General features: G+C 42.3%; 1 protein-coding gene across 1 annotated transcript in view; it reads left to right on the top strand.

Annotated features, from left to right (window-relative positions):
• The window catches only part of LOC147684125 (cytochrome P450 2J2-like), a 75,704-nt gene that overhangs the window by 6,927 nt on the left and 45,490 nt on the right, over positions 1-23,287 (top strand). The window contains exons 2-3 of the mRNA XM_086944499.1: positions 4,993-5,155; positions 6,603-6,752. Of these exons, the coding sequence (XP_086800625.1) occupies positions 4,993-5,155; positions 6,603-6,752 (313 nt within the window). The remainder of the gene's footprint in view (positions 1-4,992; positions 5,156-6,602; positions 6,753-23,287) is intronic.

Raw genomic sequence — 23,287 nt, 5'->3', positions numbered from 1 at the left:
TGTATTTATTTAAAATTGTATTCTATTTATTTTTTAATGTGTTTTATGTGCTTTTATGGCTATGGACAAAAGGGGGTGGTGATGGACGGAGCATCTGAATCAATCAAACACTCACACCCAGTCAAAACATCTGGGTTTAATCCATCACCGTTCTTTAGCCCACTCTGCCACCCCAGTTCAGACATGGCTATATGCAAATCAGTCTGACCCTGTGCCTCATGGGAACAGTCCAGCCCGAACTGCCAAGCCATGTCTTCCCTGGACCGGAAACAAACTTCCGAGGACCGGTTTCTGGCATTCCAGCCGTCTTCAGCCCGGCTTGCTTGAATCCAGTGGCAAAGGGAGCAAGTGACTCACGTCTGAGCATACCCTGCCACACTTATGGCGGCCAAAAGCGGTACAAAATGGGGTGGTGATGGACGGAGCATCTGAATCAATCAAACACTCACACCCAGTCAAAAGATCTGGGTTTAATCCATCACCGTTCTTTATCCCACTCTGCCACCCCAGTTCAGACATGGCTATATGCAAATCAGTCTGATCCTGTGCCTCATGGGAACAGTCCAGCCCGAACTGCAAATCCATGTCTTCCCTGGACCGGAAACAAGTTTCCGAGGACCGGTTTCTGCCATTCCAGCCGTCTTCAGCCCGGCTTGCTTGAATCCAGTGGCAAAGTGAGCAAGGGACTCACGTCTGAGCATACCCTGCCACACTTATGGTGGCCAAAAGCGGTACAAAAGGGGGTGGTGATGGACGGAGCATCTGAATCAATCAAACACTCACACCCAGTCAAGGGTGACGGAGCAGATCCCCATGTGGACCAGTGAGATGCTCCGGGAGGTGGGCTGACTACAGGGCTTCGTTTGGGGATGTAGGGCGGAGACAGGCTGTGTTGCCGTTTGCAGAGCTGCAATCAGACTTCCAGTTGGCACCCACGGAACACTATAAATATTTGCAATTGAAGCATGCGGTGGGCAGTCATCGTAAGGATGGGACCCGGATCCCCGAGTATAGTCCATTAGAAGACCTATTATTGTTGAACCCAATCCAGGAGAAGGCATTGTCCTGTACATATAAAAACATTGTAAACAACTCACCGGATTTATTAATCAAGGTGCGAGAGGGGTGGGAGTCTGATGTGCGATTATTAGAGGATGATGATTGGGTGGAGGCACTGCAGAGTCCCAGGGTGGTAGCAACCGGGGCATGCTTTAGATTGGTCCAACTGCAGATCCTGCACAGGTCTTATTGTACCAGTACACTTATGTTTAAATTATAGTTCATCTCAACTGAGGAGTGTCAGAGGGAGTGTAAGCAGAAGGGAAATTTTTTTCATATCCTATGGGACTGCCCAATTATACAGAAATACTGGCAGAAGGTGGTACGGATTATGTCAGAAGTGTTGGAGCAGGAAGACCCCCTGGATGCCAAATGGCATATATTTTGTGTGACTGGGTAATTGAACTGGGCCAAATATCAAGGAATCTGGCTACAGGTGGCAGCAATGGTTGCAAATAGGAATATTGTGGGGCATGGGGGCAATTCCACCACTTAAAGTCTCCCAGTGGAAAAAGAACTTAGACTGGTGCTATGCGGCAGAAAAGAAAATTTAGGAAAGCAGGGGATGCCCCAAGAAATGGAAGAAAATTTGGCAGTGATGGGGAGATTACAGGGGATTTGGGGGGGTTTTGACTAGTTAGTTGGGGAGGGCACAGGGACGGAGTAAGTTGGTATGTGGGACTTCAAAGGGACTGTTATTACAACAATATGTATTTGCATTGTAGTATGTGTATCTCATTGAACATGAATGTAACCCAATGTAAGTTTAGGGTCATGTTTATGAATGCTGACTATTGTTTAATAAAAAGAAGTAAAATAAAAATCCTCAGCCAGACAAGGCAGCAGGCTATGGCTGAAGAAAGCCCTACATCATCAGGTAACCTTTGGCCAAGGTCTCGGTAAAGCAATTGACTTTAGGCGGCACTCCCAATGGGAGGAATTTGAATTTTGTGCCCAGAGAAGGTCTCTCGCTGGCTGAATATTTTACATGCATAGGGCCGGTGAAGATTACTACCTTCGGTCTTAGTCTCTGAAATAGAAGTCAGAAATCATCAGAAGGGCAAGACTGCAGACTGTGGCTGAAGAGGGCTTCAGAAGGCTAGATACTGTTGCTTTCAAGGCCCAGCTGAATCAGATTTGCTGCAGTGGAGAAGCTCTGAGTAGGAGCAACAGGGATCTTTGGCCCAGTGGTAACACACCTTTGTCAGATCTGATTGATAGGTTTGTCTTGGTCCTCCGGAGGTCTTTGAAGTCAATACGTTTATAAGACCCAAGTTTCAGGAAAGGAGTAGACTTTGAGAGCAGCCAAGTATCAAAGACTGAAGACAGCACGTAGGGGTCAAGACTCACTCCAGCAGAGGCCAACAGCAGAGTGCAGAACTGATCCACTTGGAACTGATCACTGGTAAAAAAAAAAAACTCCAGTTTTAGCTTGTTGTGTCTCTGTAGCTTGAACAGGAGGCTAGCCATATGAACCTTGAAGTCCACTTCTTTGTCCTGGCACAGGAGGGAGAGCAGGTTCAGTCCTCTCCAGCTCATCCACAGGTCCAGAAAGTAGGGTACTGTGTGTGCCACATGTATGCCTGGTGCCAGCCTGTGAGTGGGGGCAACTCCTGGCCACTCCCTAACTAATGGGATAAATGTTCCGGATTAACTCCACCCACTTTCGCAGCATTTCCTGTGTGCCCTACTCCTAACAACCAAATAGTGCTCCTGTATACCCAAAACCAAGATTCCTGGGCACTGTCCAAATGATCAGTCTGCCAGTGGAAAAGACCACTTCCCCACAGCAAAGGCCTTTGTCTCAGGTCCGGCAGCAAGTTCACACCTCAACAAAGGAGCTTGTCATCTTTTGGGTGACAGTGGCAGCTAATCCGATTGGGCATCTAAAGGCTTTAAGCAGGGAAAGGGTAACTTTTCTAAAAGTGTACTTTCCAAAATATATTTGTTACAAATCCAACTTCACCAATGTATTGGACTTCTAATAAATATTTTAAAAAGTCCAAACATGAATTTTGTAGTTTTTACCTAGCTGCAGATGACACTACTACCTTTAATATTGTATCTTAGTGCTTTGTTATGGAATAGTCAATCTGGCTACATTGAAAGTTGATTATAGGGCCTTTTTAGTGCAAGGACATGTTTCACATTAGTCTTCTACATGTCCTACATGTCCTACTTTTTAAAACCATGCACCCTGATTTATGCGAAGTGAGGCCTATGCCGGGGTGTCTTTATAATTTTAATTTATTTTGTTAATGAGAGTTTTATATAGCTCGAACAAGAACGTTCAGGGTAACAGGGCTCTTTAAAAGAAGATCACTAGAAGGTAATTTACAAAACTGTAGGCAATTTACAAAGTCCAATATAAGATGCATAATCAAGTGGTGAGAAAACAAAACAAATATGGGAACATACTGATAAGGAAAGAATCCTTTAGGTAACGGAACAGTGTGTAGATTTTCAGGAAAGCACAGGAGAATTGACTCGAAACAGAGTTGTATGAGCAAGGGTGTGGCAAAAGCAGCAATCCTGGACAGTCAGGTTATGCATGGCAGCCCTGTAGTCATGTTGGTGTTTGCATTGTAACTACAGTGGGTAGCACAACTGCTGCAGCAAACTTACAGGCCCTTTGCTCACCACATACTAGGGTTTTATGGGTACGTTAGATGTTTCAATTAGGGATATACTCTGATCAAAAGGGGAAGGATCACTTGTCCTGCATAACGTCGGGTATGTCGTGGGGGCTTTCATCAGGACCACGGTGCAAAGTGTGTAGAGACCTCTCACGTCTCTACATGTGAAAGAAAACAGCGGTGGCAGTGTCAGAACAAGTTACTGATGGAGTGGCAGAGTGTGCCTCCCTGACCCACCTGGATCCTGAAGTGGCACAATATAGCCACTAACGAAGGTACAATATATACCTTATTAGGAGCAGCATAACGATATGTTCCTTTAGAATCAATTTTTCTTTCACATGTAGAGACGTGAGAGGTCTCTACACACTTTGCAGCCTGGTCCTGATGAAAGCCCCCACGACCTTCTGGCAACTCAAGGGCTGAAACATGTCGACCTATACCACAACTATAGTGTGAAGGAGTCATAATCACTCTTTTTCACCGCCAATTATTTTTACATTTTGCCTCCGAAAACCAGAACGAATAAAAGGAATTTTTCTGGATGAGAGAGACATTTTAATCATTTTTTTCACTTTATCACGTCACAGTCACTATCACTGATCACTACTGATTTTAACTGAGGGTATCACCTCCTGGATGGAGGTTGCATAAACAACTAAACCCTATGATTATGCAGACACGTGTGAGGGACAGCGGAGAACCAAGATATACCGCTTAACATCGTAAAACTCAGAACACGTGCATGAGGGTTTTCATTGGGACAAGTCAGAACCATTCCAGCATACCCGACGTTATGCAGGACAAGTGATCCTTCCCCTTTTGATCAGAATATATAACTATAGGAAATTGGTCGGATCACATATTCCTTCCTTCCCTCCACATTGATCTTCTTCAATTAGGGATATGCCAATTCATCATGGTGAAAGGAAGAGCTGAGTCACTTTACCTTTGGGTAGCAGGGGTAAAGGGCACAGAATTCTACAGCCAGCAAAAACAGTCAAAACAAAAATCTGTGAGTACACCAAGGAATTAAGGTGATTTTCAACACTGCACCTCACAACATGCTCAATTGATGGTTTCTAATGCAATGACTAATTGATAGTACCTTAAGTTCTCCTTAGTGGGAAGTGTTACTATCCTGAGTATGGTGACAGAGGTAGTAAGTAGCTATCCAGCCTTGTGTGAAATGGATATTAGTGACTTCCTCTAAAAGGGACAGCTTCTGGTTGTCAGTGTTACTAGTTTACTAGCCTCTTGTTTTTTGATTTATTGCATGTTTACCTCTTATCCCCAGCTCGCAAAGACCTATGGAAACATTTTCACTGTGTGGCTGGGGCATACACCAGTGGTGGTGCTGAATGGATGCCAGACTATAAGAGATGGTCTAATCTCTCACTCTGAAGAGCTTTCTGGACGCCCTACAACTCCATTGATTGAGGAAATTTCAAAGGGCAAGGGTAGGTAACTCATGCTCTACAATGGCACAGATGTACAGCAAACAGTAACTTGTTTGTGTAGCTATTATTACTGTGGTTCCACTATTTATAAGTGTTATAAACAGAAGGCTTTACTATTATGCAATATGCAATGTAGTGATATTCAATATACCAACCTTGGAAGAAAAGGAGAATGAGTCCCTTGCCAAGGATTGAATATGTTATCTGTAAGTGTCAGCATATTTCAGTGTCAAGCTGTTTACTCACTGAGCCAATCGTGTAGCTCTGAGCCCAACAGAAGGCATAGAGGTGAGTGAGAAGGACGTGCCATTCACTGGGAAATTAATAGATGGATTACCTGAACATTTCTCATCTATCTGCCACCATACCATTCTGCTTTCTGAAATGGTGGCTCAGTGCCTGGTACAACAGTAATTCACCTTTTTTAATATCTTAGGTGTGTGATTTGTAAATCTTTACAATTGTAAGACTGATTCACAAAGCCAACTTACACATACCTTTCCAAGAGAAGGTTTGACTTACACCTGGCTTATTTTTACTGACGGAAAAGATCAATGTGAATTGTGCATATAGCGAGTGAGTGGATGGAACAGCTGTAGGGACAGACTGCAGAGCACTGTAATCATAGTGAAGAACTGGGGCAACATATGTACATGGTGCACTAGTCACACAATGCAATGCTGCTGCCACACCTCTGCCCTAGGATACCTTATGTGTGCTCTTCCCTCCCCAGCAGGTAACAGACCTTTGCTGTATCTGTCTAGGCTTCTGAAGTGTGAGCTATTGACTGATAGGGTTAGCAGTGGTGGTACGCAAAGAGCTTCTGAAAACTGAGCTAGAAGCAGAAAACAAACAAAGCTAAGAAGTGGTCAGAGACGTACAGTTAAAACAATAGGAATCTAAGTGTTGGAATTGGGTACATGATACAAGACTGAATAGTTCCTATTCTACAGATAATAGGGCTCTTGAATGTAAAAGGAAGGAAAATGGAAGGGGACCATCCAAGGCAGTAACATGAGAGTTATGAGGGGCAACAAGAGGCGATGATATTAGGGGAGTAGATATAACCTAACGGCCAGAGTTATTAACGGCTGAATATGGGAGCCAGATTCAGGTCCCTGCATCGGCTCTCCATCCTGTGATTCTAGGCAAATCACGTAATCTTCCATGCCTAAAAAACACCTGACTTTTTGTAATGGTAACCTGGTGCTCATATAAAGCACTCTAATGCCTTTGGGCCAAGTTCACACTGTGTAAAACTACTAATAAAAATACTTATGACTCAAAACGATAGTTGATGAAGATTCAGTCTCTCTTGTACACTTTTGAGTAGAGCACCTTCATAAGTATAACATTGTGAAAGAAGGTAAAAGCATTCTTCAGCCACACCTAAAAATAAAGTGGGGTACTTGACAACAAAGACAGTTTTATATATTTAAATCTTTAGGAGTTATACTTTCTTCTGGACACAACTGGAAGCAGCAGAGACGCTTTGGACTGATGACCCTAAGGAATCTTGGACTTGGGAAGAAAAGTCTAGAAGCGCGTATACAGGAGGAGGCCCAGAGCTTGGTGGAGTATTTTGCAACAAAGAAAGGTAAATGAGATTACGGTACCACTTTTTTGATAATACAACATTTGAGGTCATACTTGAAAGTTAGAGGCATACTGTTTTACAGCTACTGTCATGGTCTTTCAATGCTGGTTAATACCAATAGAGGTTCTCAAACCAAATGTAATGAAGGGTACTTAATGGAAGTAAGGGGTGGATGACAGGTTGAGGTAAGTGGAGAAAGAAAGCAACAGAAGGAAGAGAGAAATAGCAGGAGAATAGTCAGCAAGATCACCTTGCTTCAGAGGTTGCCAAATCCTGACTAGCAAGTGCGGAATTTGCAGCTTACATATGCAGATAGCCATTTCAACATAAATCCTTATTGGGCTAGGGAAGTATCAGTCAGGCATCGAATATAGACTATGCAAAGAGTTGTACACTCCAACAGTCAGTTCACCTGCTGAAATTAGACTCTGTACCTGGTGCCTGTCCTGCAGCAGGGACATTATCACCTTGCCAACTGCTCTGCCAAGGTCCATTTCTGACTCCACCTTCAGTGGAATATACACAACCATGTTGGAGTGAGGCTAGTGGAGGAGAGCCACTGATGGGATGGCAACAATGAGTAGTGTAACCTTCAAATGTTTGGAAATACCCCAAGCATATTAGATAAGTAACATCATAGCACCCATAGTATAACTCAACATTAGGAATACATTTCCAGTGCCTGTATAAGGTGGCTTTACTTCTGCCTATGCACTGCAGCAATGGTTGCTATTGCCCAATTATTTCCATCTCAAAGTATTTGTTCCTATGACAAAGACAGCCTCTTTGATGGAGAAACCTACATTAACAACTGTCCACTCTTCTCAGAACACAGACTCTTTTATGTTGGTGCATAAAGATTGATTAACCATGAATAAAGGAAATGTCCAACTTAGCATCAGGCCCATGTCTTTGTCTTGTCTACCTACTTCATGTTGAAACTGCAAAACACTTAAACTCATATTTTTATCATGAGGAATTATTAGGCCTGGGCAAAGCACTACGCTATGCTCGCGTAGTTTGCGAAGTTTGCACAACGCGTGTGAGCACGTAGCACAGTGCTCACACGCGTAGCAGTCATTTTTTTGCTTGCTCGCGGTCCTCAACGTCAAGTTGGCGACCGCGAGCAAGCAAAATGACATCCTTGCGAGACTTTTTCCTTGTTCGCGATCAGCAACATCAAGTTGACGATCGCGAGCATGGAAAATAAACCTCCGGCGAGATTCTCATTGCGGGGAGGTCAGGTTTCTCATTGCCAGTGGTCGCGCATGCTTGCAACCACTCGCGATGATAAACTACCAGTCCGCGTTGAGAAAGCTGCAGCTCGAGTAAAAATCTACTCGAGCGGCATAAAAGTTCAGCTCGCACTGTGCAAGATGCCGTATTCAATGATTGCACAGTGCCGGATGCTTGTCCGCACTGTGCAATCATTGGAAATGACATCTTGCACAGTGCGAACATGCTACTACGCAGTTCGCATAGTGCTACGCATAGCTCGCATTGTGCAAAGTGCACTTTGCGTAGCTACGCGTAGCGCTACTTCGTGAACTATGCCCACCCCAAGGAATTTTCCTGTCAAGAATAAGCATAATTTTTGCACACAATACCTAGACTAATATTGATAGTTATTTGTTAATTATGTTCATTTCCCAAGATCAAAAACCTCTTTCTAAGGAAATTATCTAAAGCTAAAATAAAGTAACCCATTAAAAGGGAGAGCATCTATGTGGGGAGTAATCTGAGCCTCTAAGTGTTTAATAAATTCCAGATTTTCTGAAACCTACACAAATTTGGTGGTCCTGGATTCTCCCACTGGAGGTGAGTGACCATTTACAGGTTTACCCATCTCCGCCCTCTTCGTAGCCCTGCACATAGAGGGCACAACACTAGCAATTGGTATGTATGTTTCCCTAGGCTGTCCCTTTGGCTCTTTGGTCCTAAGGAGGACCCGCTAAGATGTTTTACCATTAACACTCAAGTGAATACTCTATGTTCTGTGTCTATCCTACAAGTATACAAAAGAAAAAATATAAGGAAACCTTGAACTTCATAAGTTTGGACATTTGACTGCATGTGTTCTCATGTCTGTTTATGTGAACAATGTGAATTTTTGATTTTTCATGTGATATATGTCCGTTTAATTCACTGTAATTGTATGTATTCTGTTTGTTGTGGACAGCCTAACAATACATATCATTGATAAACTGCGCTCTTTGTGTTGTGTTTTATGGACAATAGGAAATACAAAGTACAGAGGTTTGTAAGAAAATATATAAGCTCTCCTAATCTGCCTGTTAGGGATCAGTCCTTGACACTTAAAATTCACGGTCAGTAAATAGCATTTTTTCACAATTCGTGTCAGAATTGTGACACCTGACAGAACCACTTCCATTTACCCAATCAGCAGAGAAAAGAGTGTCTTCCAACTTTCCTCGCTTCTAAAAAGCTTTTGAAGCCATAGCCCTTTTACTGAATGCGCTCTTAACATCAACACATCAACGCCTGTTTCTCTCATAACATCAAATCCAAATTGCATATGTGGAAACCAAACTGGTCTATAAGTTTGAGCATATTGAGCATATTGAATTATCAGCTGATCTTCCCCATGAAGTTTTGCATCCCTTGCTTGACATAATATTGCGTCACACACCTCATCACAAAAACAGCTCGCTTTTTTAAGAAACACTAAGGCCTGATTTATGGCGATTTGGCGTAGGGCAGTGCTGTAAGTCGCCTTACTGTGCTGCCCTACGTCAAAGTGAAAGTGCACGAATGCACCATATTTATCTAATACAGTGCATTCCTGTCCTTTCTCCCTGGGCTTCTGCCGTTTTGGCGGCCTAGCACCGATGGAGGCACCCTTGCAAAATGTGTAAGGGTGCCTATGTTGTCGGCAGAATTGTTTTAATGCAGAAAAGGGGCACCTACCTACAGAGAAACAATCCATTGAGGAGTGTTCCTCTTTCTATGTGTGCTGCGGAGTGCAGCACTCCTAGAAAGAGGCATAAATGAGGAGAAATAAAGTTATTTCTCCTTGTTACGCCTCACCCCGGGAGGTGTAAGGTTTTGGCGCATCCTCAGGTTTACATGGTATTGTAAATCTGAGGGAAGTGTCTAAATCGATTGTTGTTGCGTGGAAACTAACATTTCAATATTTTGAATATTTGGACTTCATCAACCAAATATGATCATGAGTTTACATACTAACACATTTGTCACCATCAACATCTCATCTAGCAACCATGCCTTGCTTTAATTACTGATGTATCTGAGTTCACCATAAAATAACTGAAAGTTTTCTTGCAAACCTCAGTCAAAAAATTAAGTATCTTTATGGGAAAGACACCCACAGGATGAAACTTAATTTTAAACACCCCAAAAAATGTCTTCCACACAAACCTGTACTTTTCACTGTAGCCCATGCTTCCTTGACCAAATATGGGGCTCTTTAGAAAGTTCTCAGTCTACTCACTGAAATGATGATAAATGAAATTAAATTATTCCAACACTGAAAAAATATAAATGCATTTAATTTATTGTTAAAAACATTATACATAAATAAAACATAAATATTATTGTATTTTAAAATATGGTAATAGCCCTTTGAATAATAAAACATTAGTATAACTTTATTCTTTTCTTATTAAAATTAATTAAAATTATGCCTATACATAACGTTACATAGGTAGCACTATACAAAAAATTAATAAACATTTTATAGTTTAAGGGGGATTTGATATTTTAGTTTAATTTACTTTATTAATGACATTTAAAAATGAAGGTAATAATGTTATAGCTATTCTACATTTTATTCTATGTTTAAACCAAATATTTTAAAATATGTATACTGTTTTTTTAGTTTTTTTTCAATTTTGAAAAAAAGTTTTAAACTTTTTCCTTTTTACATTACCATGGGGAAATCTCCACCCCAGTAGAGTTGATGTCCATTTGCATATGAGAAGTTATATTTACTAATATACTAATTAGTACATTTATTCAAAAGTGTAAGAGTACACTTAAATGTGTAAATGTACTCTCATGTAACCTTACATTTATGAATAACCCCTACGCTATCTTCCACAAAACGTACCAGTTGTCAAAAGAACTTGCCGGCTAGGCTCCCTTTAAGTTGCGTACCTGCTCGAGCGCACTCACTGTCATTTCTCACTGTGCACAGAGCCAGCAGAGGCATGCAAGACAAAAGTGTCCACTGTTCTAAACATTACACAAAAGGCTGTTCATAAACTACATTGCAAACTAATACAGAGTAGATATGAGGGATCAGCCTTTTTTGCATAGAGGATTAGACGTGATTGTGTTCTTGTTTTTCTGTCTGCATTCCAGGCTCTCTGCTTGCTTGTTCTGATTTGAGCCATAAAAGGCTACTAATGTTTCTCTTTTGCAGCCCCACCTATTCCTCAAGTCTGTTCTTCTGCATGTTTATGTTGCTCCATCAAGGCCTTGATGACCCCAGGGCATTCTGTATGAATGGAGCCTTAACCAAAGCTAGTTAGGGATGGACAGAACCTAGCTCGTTAAGAAAATTCAGAATTGCACACACAAGGTTTTTCTATGCTCAGTGTTAAATTCAGCGGAATGATTTATTCGGACATGAAATCTACGGTTTGTTGATCCACTCATTGGGCGCACTGTGTTTAGGCACTAGAAAAAAAATTCAGTTTGCTTTACATTTCTCCCTTTGCCCGTTGTTTCTAAAACACTAGCTTCCAACTAACATACTGTGGATATATATATATCTATACTACTATTATAAAGAGAGAACACAAACCTTTGAGCCAGGTAAACTACAAAAGTAATGCACCAATCACTGCACCCAACACACCATTTGAAAGGGGAGATGTGGCAGAAGGACATAGGCTATAGATATGTACACCATATACATTAAAAAAGCAAAAACGCCAAACGTGGTAAAGTAGTCCCTTGGGGGCGTGGTCGTGGCCGTGGGCGTCTCAAACAACAAATGTGGGCGTTTACAGGGCCGTGCCAAGTGCAAATAACAAACATAGGCCAACAAACTTCACAACACACTTACATATGCACACATAGAGCGGAAATGCGCTTTCACTGAATTTAGAACGCACAATATGCAGACATAGAGCGGAAATGCGCTTTCAATGAATTTCTAACAAACATTTGCAAATCCCAACACATATAGCGGAAATGCGCTTTCAATGAATTTAAATTCACACATACAGCGCGGTAACACCAATATACAAAAACAGCAGAGGTGCGCGCTATAAGAAATATACACACATTTGTTGCAGTTACCCAGACAACATTGACGCCTTCGCGTTAAAAACCGGCTGGGCCTTCCATCGACGAGGAGTGTCAAATTACGCCACACAGGGTGCAGGATTAATCGCATACTACACCAATCACAACGCACTAAAGAAAACGCACACACGACTTTGTCTTACCAAAAAAAAAGTCTTTAACCATTGGCCATTGACCAACAACGTCACAGGGGGGTAAACACGAACAAAAAAAGCCGACATTTCTTAACGGAGAAACGCAATCAACTGCGCATTCACGAGACTTTCCTCACATCTTGCGTACAAGATAAAACGCTTACAATAAGACATACGAATAACGAAAATAACACAACTGCCCATAATCACTCGAGCACTGCCAGGACTTCACCACACAATTGACAAAACGAAAGGGAAACTTCTTTGAAGGGATACAAAAACGAACACACGGAAAGAGCTTTTGAAAGAAAAAAAACATTAAACAGGTGACACAACACTTTCCTCACATCTTGCGGACAACATAAAACGCAGAAAACAATACATACGAATTAAAAAATAACACAAGTGGGCCAAATCAGTTGAACAGGGCCAGGACTTGCACAGACAACTCTTCTGCGGGGCTGGCGGGGGCCCAGAGCAGCCTTTTGCTCCCGGACAACGTCGGGACGGGCTGCTAGTATATATATATATATATATATATATATATATATATATATATATATATATATATATATATATATATATATATATATATGTGTAATTTTTCCCAGCTTAGAGAGATCCTTGGTCCGGAACTGTCAAAAAGGAAACGGACTCCAGTTTTTTAGTGTAAATGCTGATTTATTTTGTGCAAAATGTCGCCATGACGCGTTTCGGGCTCTGCAGCCCTTGATCACATGACATGACTCAAACTTTCTCTCCCATTTAAAGTGCAAGTGCAACAAACAAACATGAAGACAGACTATCGTACTGTCTTAGAGTTTCCAGCCCAGCAGCACTATTCGTGGTACTTTTATGAAACAGATTCATTGAAACATAATGCTCCATTGCCTATATTTTTACCAAAATTGATAATATCAGTATAAATACATATTGAACAAAATATTTTTTAAATGTATTGTCTGTCGATATAAAATTAAACACAACAGAAAATCGAGCGAAGGACAAATTAAAAACATCATGTAAATCAATCATAAAATTTGGGTACATAACATATATTGAAAGGTCAGGGACAGACTAACTTTATATGGCTTTAAAAAAAATTAACCATATTCATTCCACTCATGTCCCGGCATTCTTAATGTCCACGATTGTATTCATTTCAAGTACCGTAAGTAAATATAGCCGGAATGGGACACAACTGAAGATGCACCGTATTGGCATAAAGTCCTGGTCGTATGGATGAATACGTATAAGAAGTGCTTAAAAGTGCTTATAAAGTGCCTAAGCAGAAAGACTGTTTGAAAATAAACAGTACAGTTGCGCAAAGGAAGTTTAAAAAGTTGGGAAGGATAAGTGCAGGGATACTGGGCAGTTATGAATAAAAATGACCAATTCATATTTTAGTTTTTAGTTTCTTAAAACACTTTTTTTTATGTAGTTGGCTGTACAATAAAAGTGTTCAATTTTGTCTGAATGCAACACATGGCTATACTTGATGAATTTCAGTGTTTTATAGCCATGTGTACAAGTCCTCCATTTTATTGAGAGCATTCGGACTTTTACTGTCAAAGTCTAGAATGTATTTAGTTTCAAGTCTCCTGATATATATATATATCAGACTTAACAAGACAAATGTCCGTGCTCTCAGGAAGTGCCAAAGTGAAGTTAATAAACCTCTAATTTTTGCACTTTCCGTGCTCTCAGGAAGTGCCAAAGTGAAGTTAATAAACCTCTAATTTTTGCACTTCCTGAGAGCATGGACGTTTGTCTTGTTCGGTGTGGTAATATTGTCGAGTGGCTACGCCGACTTTTCAGCACCACCTACCTAGGGCCAAAGATCCTAGTTGGAGCGTCATTGTGTGTGTGTGTGTATATATATATATATATATATATATATATATATATATATATATATATATATATATATATATATATACAGGTAAACTCCTTCCCAGAAAGAGCAGAGGCCACAGCAGGGGGAACTGTTGGAGGCACCTTTATTAAACTTGAAATGGCGAATGCATTTTGGCTGTTCCATTCAGCCTTCGTCAGCGCCCAAGTATCCAGGAGGTAACAGTGCAAGCGTAGGTAAGTTCAGCCTCCTATTTATTCGAAAGTGTCCGCTCCACCCCTAAATAGTCCGCCCACCTGTTGCTGCTCACGATGTGTGTGTGAACTCCAACACCCAGAATCCATAGGTATGGTTCCGGGTACGTGATGCGGGGAGTGTTGGAAATGAAACTGTGTGGTTCAGCGGAAATGCAGTCTGTTGCGTGCAAATGAAAACCAATCTCCTGCTTGTAAATGAACCAAAACGCCTCCTCCGGTCCTCTTTACAACTTCAGCCACCAGAATTCTTGGTATCAGTGTGGCGGAGGCAGACCTGTCAGTACACACCGCCCAAAGTGAAGTTCATAACTTTAAAACCGCCTATCTTCTTCCAAAAATCCAGGGAAAGCCAGGACAATCCAATTCCTTAGAACAAACACAAGCCGGAGCTTTGCCAGTATAATCCAAGCCCAAGCGAAGTGGGAGCCTCTGTATAGCGTCACTGGCCGACGCTCCAATGTGCAAGTAAACTCCTTCCCAGAAAGAGCAGAGGCCACAGCAGGGGGAACTGTTGGAGGCACCTTTATTAAACTTTAAATGGTGAATGCATTTCAGCAGTTCCATTCAGCCTTCGTCAGCGCCCAAGTATCCAGGAGGTAACAGTGCAAGCATAGGTAAGTTCAGCCTCCTATTTATTCAAAAGTGTCCGCTCCACCCCTAAATAGTCCGCCCACCTGTTGCTGCTCACGATGTGTGTACGAACTCCAACACCCAGAATCCATAGGGATGGCTCCCGGTGCGTGATGTGGGGTTGTTGGAAATGAAACCGTGTAGTTCCGTGGAAATGCAGAGTCTGTTGCATGCAAATGAAAACCCATCTCCTGCTTGTAAGTAAACCAAAATGCCTCCTCCGGTCCCCTTTACCACTTCAGCCACCAGAATTCTTGGTTTCAGTGTGGCGGGGGCAGACGTGTCAGTACACACCGCCCAAAGGGAAGTTCATAACTTTACCACTGCCTGTCTTCTTCAAAACATCCGGGGCGGGCCAGGACAATCCAATTCCTTGGAACACACACAAGCCGGAGCTTTGCCAGCATAATCCAAGCCCAAGCGAAGTGGGGGCCTCTGTTTAGCGTCACTGGCCGACGCTCCAATGTGCAAGTAAATTCCTTCCCAGAAAGAGCAGAGGCCACAGCAGGGGGAACTGTTGGAGGCACCTTTATTAAACTTTAAATGGTGAATGCATTTCAGCAGTTCCATTCAGCCTTCGTCAGCGCCCAAGTATCCAGGAGGTAACAGTGCAAGCATAGGTAAGTTCAGCCTCCTATTTATTCAAAAGTGTCCGCTCCACCCCTAAATAGTCCGCCCACCTGTTGCTGCTCACAATGTGTGTGCGAACTCCAACACCCAGAATCCATAGGGATGGCTCCGGGTACGTGATGCGGGGGGTGTTGGAAATGAAACTGTGTGGCTCCGCGGAAATTCAGAGTCTGTTGCGTGTAAATGAAAACCCATCTCCTGATTGTAAGTAAATTAAAATGCCTCCTCTGGTCCCCTTTACCACTTCAGCCACCATAATTCTTGGTATCAGTGTGGCGGGGGTAGACGTGTCAGTACACACCGCCCAAAGTGAAGTTCATAACTTTACCACCGCCTGCCTTCTTCCAAAAATCCGGGGCAGGCCAGGACAATCCAATTCCTTGGAACACACACAAGCCGGAGCTTTGCCAGCATAATCCAAGCCCAAGCGAAATGGGGGCCTCTGTATAGCGTCACTGGCCGACGCTCCAATGTGCAAGTAAACTTCTTCCCAGAAAGAGCAGAGGCCACAGCAGGAGGAACTTTTGGAGGCACCTTTATTTAAACTAGAAATGCCGAATGTATGTGTATATATATATATATATATATATATATATATATATATATATATATATATATATATATATATATATATATTTACTAAAAAAACAATGGTTACAGGGATGGTATACTTACGGAGTAGAATAAAAAAAAATTGACATTCAGCAGTTATAATTACCTGAGCTGACTATAACTTATGTCCCTGCAATGCACTGCTTATGACCTCACATATTACATCACTCATGACATGGTCAGTGATATATCTAATTACATCACTGATGACATCATCAAGTGAGTGTAAGTGTTTTTAATAATATATTATATATTAAACTACTACACAAGTTAAATTAGTATGCTAGTTGTACTATCTCTACTGTCTTTTTCAGTGTGTGACTGAATCTGTAAGGTGTTGTATGGGTGTGTGAGTGCATGCATGAGTGATTGTATGGGTAAGCGAGTGGATTTCTGACTAAGTCTGTCAGTGTGTGAGTAGTTGTGTCAGTGGTTTGGTGTGTGAGTGGGTATGTGAGTGGCTGTATGGGTAAGCAAGTGGCTGTGTGAATGACTGTATGAGTGAGTGAGTGAGTGGGTGTCTAAATGGATGTATGCGTGAGTGACTGGTGTGTAAGTGTCCTGTATGGATTAGTGAGTGGCTTGTTGAGTGGGTGTTTGGTTAAGTGATCTGAGAAGCTGTGGGTGGGTGAGTGAGTGGGTGTGCGAGTAACTATGTTGGTGAGTGAGTGGGTGTGTCACTGGCTATATGGGTAAGCAAGTGGCTGTGTGAATGACTGCATGAGTGAGTGGGTGGGTGTCTAAATGGCTGTATGCGTGAGTGACTGGTGTGTAAGTGTCCTGCGTGGATTAGTGAGTGGCTTGTTGAGTGGGTGTTTGGTTAAGTGAGTTGGTGGGTGAGTGGTTGTATTGGAGAGTGAGTGCTGTATGGGTGAGTGAGCAGATGTGGCAGTACTTGTATAGATGTGTGAATGGGTATGTAAGTGAATGTGTGGGTGTATGAATGATTGTGTGAGTGTTTGTATGGGTAAACGAGTGGCTGTGTTGAGAGGTTATATGGGTGTACAAGTGGCTGTGTAGGTGAATAAGTCAGTGTATAATGTTATGTTATGTTATGTTATTTGGGTTCTTCTATAGCGCAACGGCTACTCCAGTAGGAGTGTCCCGGCGCTTTGGCGAAGAAGTCCTTTAAGGAAAGGAAACATAACTGCAGACTAAAAGGAACAGCGAAGTTAACTAGTAAAAAGCCAGGTTTTTAATGCCTTTCTGAAAGACATCAGACTAGGGGCCTGTCTGAGGGAAATAGGAAGCTCATTCCAAGCGCGCGGGGCCAGGTAATGAAAAGAACGCCCCCCTTGTCTGGTTCGCTTGATGGACGGAACGACCATTTTAGACAAGGAGGCAGATCGCAAAGCTCTGCTCGGCTTGTAAAGAGCAAGGCGCTTCCTGATATACCTAGGGCCTGAGTCGTGAAGGGCCTTGTAGGTCAGCGTCAGGCTTTTGAAGAGAACCCTCTTGGCTATAGGAAGCCAGTGCAGTTCCTTCAACAAGTCAGAGGCACTAGCTTGTCTAGGGAGTCCATAAATAGCCCTGGCAGCTGAATTTTGGACTACTTGAAGTCTCCTCACAAGATATTTAGGGAGTCCTAGATAGAGGGCATTTGCATAGTCTAAACGCGACCCAACAAGTGCTTGAACAATGACCCTTCGATGGTTCACAGAAATCAAGGGGAGGAATTTCCTGAGCATCCGCAGGATCCCGAAGCATTTCCCCGAAAGACAGGATATTTGAGGCCCAAAAGTTAACTCATTGTCAACAATGATACCTAGATTTTTAGCCTTGGTGCTTGCATTAGCAGGTGGAAACAGGTCTTGTGGCCACCAACTTTTCCAGTTTGGTTCAGAGACACATCCAAAAAAGAGCAGCTCCGATTTGTCGGAGTTGCATTTTAAGCCGTGTCTTTTGAACCAATCAAAGACTGCTTCTAGGCAGCCTCTGATACGGATCCCATCGAACACCTCATTCTTGTTGTATGTGAACAAGAACTGGGTGTCGTCAGCGTAGGACACGATCTGAGCGCCAAACGACTCCGCAACCTCTGCAAGGGGGGCCAGAAAGATGTTAAAGAGCAGGGGGCTAAGAATAGACCCCTCAGGGACCCCCACTTCCAGAGTTGCCATAGCTGCGGAGTGAGGTGGCGCCCAGATCATTTGTCAACGGTAGCTAGAAATGATTTGAGCCAGTTCCACACCGTCCCCCGTAGACCACAATCCCAGAGTCGAGTTAGGAGGGTATCATGGGGAACGGTGTTGAACGCCGCCGACAGGTCCAGCATGACCAACATGGCCTTTCCTCCAGTATCCAAGACCTCTCTGATGGCGGTGGTGACTTCAAGTAGCGCGGTCTCTGTGCTGTAATTCGCACGAAACCCAGATTGAGTAGTGTGCAACAGATTATTATTCTCGATGAAATCAGAGATGGATCTGTGCACATGTCTTTCCGCCACCTTCGCCAGAGCGGGGAGGAGAGAAATAGGCCTGTAGTTGGCATGTATGATGGGATCCAAAGCTGGTTTTTTTATGAGTGGAAGGATGAGAGCGCTCTTCCAGGCCTGGGGGACTACGCCAGAAGACAGTGAGGAATTGAGAATGGAGTTGATGGGGCCATTTATCGCAGGGGCTATTTTGTTGAGGCAAGAGACTTATAAGTAAGCTGTATGGGTGAGTGTATGGCTGCTGTGTTAGTGGCTGTGTGGGTGGGTGACTACTTGTATGAGTGGCTGTATGGGTGAGTGAATAGTTGTATGTGTGGCTGTACGAGTGAGTGAGTGGGTATGTGATTGGCTTTAAGGAGTAGTGAATGGTTGTGTGAGTACTTGTATATGTCTGTGAATGAGTATGTGAGTGGTTGTTTGCGTGTGTGACTGGGAGTATGAGAGGTTATATGGGGTTGTGAGAGGCTATGTGAGTGGTTCTGTGGATAATGTAATCAGTGATGTCACGACCATGTTGTGAGTGTTGTAATATATGAGGTCATAAGCAGTACATTGGGGCATAAGTTATAGTTAGCTCAGGTAACTATAACTATTGAATTTCAATGGTTTTGTACAAGTGAAAGCTGAGCCTAACTATAAAATCCTTGTAACCTTTTTTTCAGTGAATTTCTATGCTTTTTAAAAATTCTATCTCCTAACTATAGTGTCCCTGTAACCCATGTTTTTTTGGCAAATTTGTGCAAATTTCTAAGGTTTTTTAAATTCTATTTCCTAACTATAATGTCCCTGTAACCTTTGTTTTTGTTTTTTTCAGTAAAAATGTATGTTTTTCAATATATTTCCCAACTATAACATCCCTGTAAGCTTTGTTTTTTTTAATAAATTTCAATGAAACGCTGTGTTTCTTGAGAGTACTCTTCTCGTTGTTCGTAGGCTCACTATCAGTTATACTCACCTTGTGGTTTTTACTGGAACTCGCTTCCCATCGTAGCCAGTATAGGCTACATATATGTGATACAGATCTTAAGACTTTGAATTTTAACTCTTGTGACACGTGATACTCTGTTCTATTCGACTGGCGAGTGCCAATATTCTTCAATGAGCGCATGACTATATGCATCGGGCCTGAAGAAGTCTTATGGTTGACACCAATATAAGACGAGACATGTTTTGGCTAGAAGTCTGTTGAACCTGATCAAGAGGAAATAAAGAAGACAAACAAAAGCCTGCCACAAACACTGTTGTGGATTTTTTCTAGTTGCTTGGATAATTTGTTGCTCAGGACATTAATCCATTTTGCAAATTTACCAAGCAGCATTTCATCCAAATCATCCTATAAAAGTGCAAGCTTACCCACAGTTGACAGCTCAAAAGAAGGGTGCACACAAACATTTCCTTTCCGCATACAGGCAAAAAACGTTATGCTTTCCAATGATGTGACGCAATAAAGACCGAAACGTCAACGAGTAGTCCATTCTACCATATAGTGATTGTTAAGTTTACTAAAATTTTAGTGTTGGATCCTTTTCTTAGGACAGACTCGTGTTTCATTTTAAGGAAGATGGATATATACATTGCCAACTAAGAGAGTGTCTTATATTCAACCTTGTATGTATTTCGGTTGTCAATGTTTGTTGCTGTTCTTTGTTGTTTTTTGTACACCTGTACAATGTTCTCTAATTATTGATTTCTTAGTTGTATGTTTTATTAAATATATATATTTTCTACATTTGATCACTCAGTTTGACAATTAATTTGCTACTAAAAAGAAGAAATTATCTTATAAGTGTGCAAAATATTTTTGGAATTGTTATGAAATATCACTCTACAGATATAAGAAAATAATTATTTCAAATTACTTGTTATCCAAACAAATCCCTTGAAGGCATCTTTACCTTTCTCACTTATATAAAGATGAAATTCTCTTGTCCTAACCATTTGGTACCTGCAACCTGCTCCTAGGTCGCATGACAAGTTGTAGTTTGCAGTTGGCCTTTGTGTATTCTTCCCTGACAGCCACGCAATAGAAGGACTAGATGTGCCTGGGTGAGCAATCTCAGACAGGATGAGGGTTGGACCTGTGCATAGACCCACGTGCACTTCAAAAGACTGTGCCTCTGCTCTCACACAAATAACTTCACACTGGCCTATTGTGCTTGCAGACAGACTGAGGCAAGAAATTCCCGGCACTTCCAATGGGCCATACACAAAGCAAACACCCTGGTCTTTTTAACATGAAAAGAAACAGGGAGAGGAAAACAGGGAAAACAATCCAGATGAAAAGGGAACATTCCTTTCTAAGGACGATTTTCCTCATCCACCAAAGGTGGCATGCTTCATCATCGGGAATCTCCTCCCACCATGACAACTGATCGCTGAGCAGGCTACAGCTCCCTCACTGTGAAGGAGGAGCTCTGCAGATGCTTTATAGAGAGATGGTAGATCTCTGTAGTGAGCTCAAAGGTGGTGAGGCATGCAGAGCATGCAAGTGATAGAAATTAAAACGGACTCCAGGTTGTGCGAACAATGAACAACTTTATAAGTGTGTACCTGCAGTCGTTGGGTGAGGTGCCTCAACTCATGAACCCTGGCGAGGGTCTCTGGGTGCACTCTTTCCTCTCTAGAGCCCCCGGGCTACCTGAGAGCCCCAAGCCAGGGTCCAAGACTTGAGACCCCTCACACGATGACTACATGTAGTTTGACAGTGTATCCGGTCTGTTTTTTTGTGTATGCTATTGATTAGTTTGGGAGGCAACACCCGCAGGTCTATAAATCTACCCTCCCTTTCCTATTTGTGAGTGACTTCCAAGGGGGAACCAGGTATAAAAATAGGACCCTCAGAACCACTCTTTAGTATACTCCTCGACCTGTGGATACTACAGAAGAAGGACTGCCCTGCTGCCAGTGGACTACTGTGCTGTCTGAGGTCTGCACTGCTGTCTGAGAAAGAAGACTGGACCTGCATCCTTCATCTAGAGGCTGAAGTGACCTCTTATTTTGAGCTACAGAGGCACAACATGCTCCAGAACCCTATCTGCAACATCCCAGCTGACTTGCTACAACTTGACCTGTCTGGACATGCACCTGGACCTGCCTCAGCCCTGCTGGCTGTTGCTGGATTAAATCACTGATCCCCAAGGGGTGCCTCCAAGGTCCTGAACCCTTGATGAGGCTTCAGTTGAGCACCTTCTTGAAGAAAAGGAGAAATCCTTAAGTTTTTGGCTCATCATGAACTGACCTGTCAGCACCAAGATCTTGCCATCTGTGCCGACCCCCAACGTGAACCTCCGGTGAACCTAACTTTTCGCGCTACAGCGACCACTAGTAACGACTGTCACTGCTAGATCAGCACTTCACACTACATCATCAACAGCCTGCTGCAACCTGCTCTTTGTGCTAATGCAATGCTCTTCCAGCTCCTCGCTGCCTCCTCCACTGCGAATGTAACTCTTCGCACTGGACTTTAGAAAGTAAATTTTCAGCAAGACTAACCTGGTCATTGTATCCGGCCCGTGCTCCATTGCGGTCAGCCTCAACTTGTGACTTTCACCCATTCTCGCACAACTAGATAAGCACGAGTGCTGCTTTGTACTTTTAGGCACTATACTTACCTGAAACCGTTAAAATTACATATCCCCGCCTCTGCTGATTGGATTCTTGTCCTTGTGTTAACAAATATTTTATTGAAATTTGCCCTTTTTTCTAAATTAGAGTGAGACTTGTCTTGTGTTTTTTTAACATTTTTGCTGTTTGTGATTTTCAGCAATACTTAGCACATTGCCTCTAGGTTAAGCCTGACTGCTTTCAAGCAAGGCTACCAAAGGGTTAAGCGCAGGTTTATTTAGTGACTGTTTCTGGTTCACCCAGACAAGGATTTAGGCTGATGCTTGAGAAGGGCTCACACCCCCATAACCAACAACCCAATTTCTCACAGCTCCGTTCTTCACTATCCAACCTGTCTGTTTCATATTTATTTCACCTTGTCTCCTAAATTCTTCTGACATTGCCCACTTTCAGATTTTGCACCACTAGACAATGTTCTCCTTTACCAGAAAGAGATTTCTTAAAGACCCTCTCTCCTCTTTTTCTTCTCTTCTATCACTCCTTAAATTTCCCATGAAATCAAACCTCTTTCGTCTTCAAAACGAAAGAAATCCCTCATTGAAACTCTTTTTTAGTTGCGCAATAAACTCTTATAAACAATGTTGTATGATGTTCAACACCCATACATTTTTAGAATTCTTCTTTCAATTTTGAAGAGGAAAGTCAAGCTCCATCCTACCTTTTGTAGGGTTAAACATAAAATGGGAAGGAGCACTCAACTGGTGTAGTTTCAGACCCTTGTCTTCTATTCTGGTAAAAATCTATTGCAGTCTGGAAATCACGATATCCTCTTCAACCTCTAACAATCAGCAATTATCATGAGTATGGAAATGGGTTAGGTGGTCAGAATTGACCATGACCGGTAAATCAACCTCATTATCTGTTGAACACTCTCATTGTGAAAGTTTGTACTTTCTTGAAACTGGGAAAACTAGCTGCATTTTATTTTCCCAATTCCTTCAAAAATGATCTACAGCTAAGATTCCTTATGCTTTTTGTGCATCTTCCAAGAATATTGTATCCATAACATATGGTTCAAGCTCATTAAAGTAGACATTCCCCTTGTAGCTGACAAATTGCTTTTA

This window comes from Lissotriton vulgaris, chromosome 11 (genome assembly GCF_964263255.1).
Source record: "Lissotriton vulgaris chromosome 11, aLisVul1.2, whole genome shotgun sequence".
In the NCBI taxonomy this organism is placed as follows: domain Eukaryota; kingdom Metazoa; phylum Chordata; class Amphibia; order Caudata; family Salamandridae; genus Lissotriton; species Lissotriton vulgaris.
The sequence above is the reverse complement of the archived record's forward strand: the minus strand, read 5'-3'. Positions and strand labels throughout refer to the sequence as shown.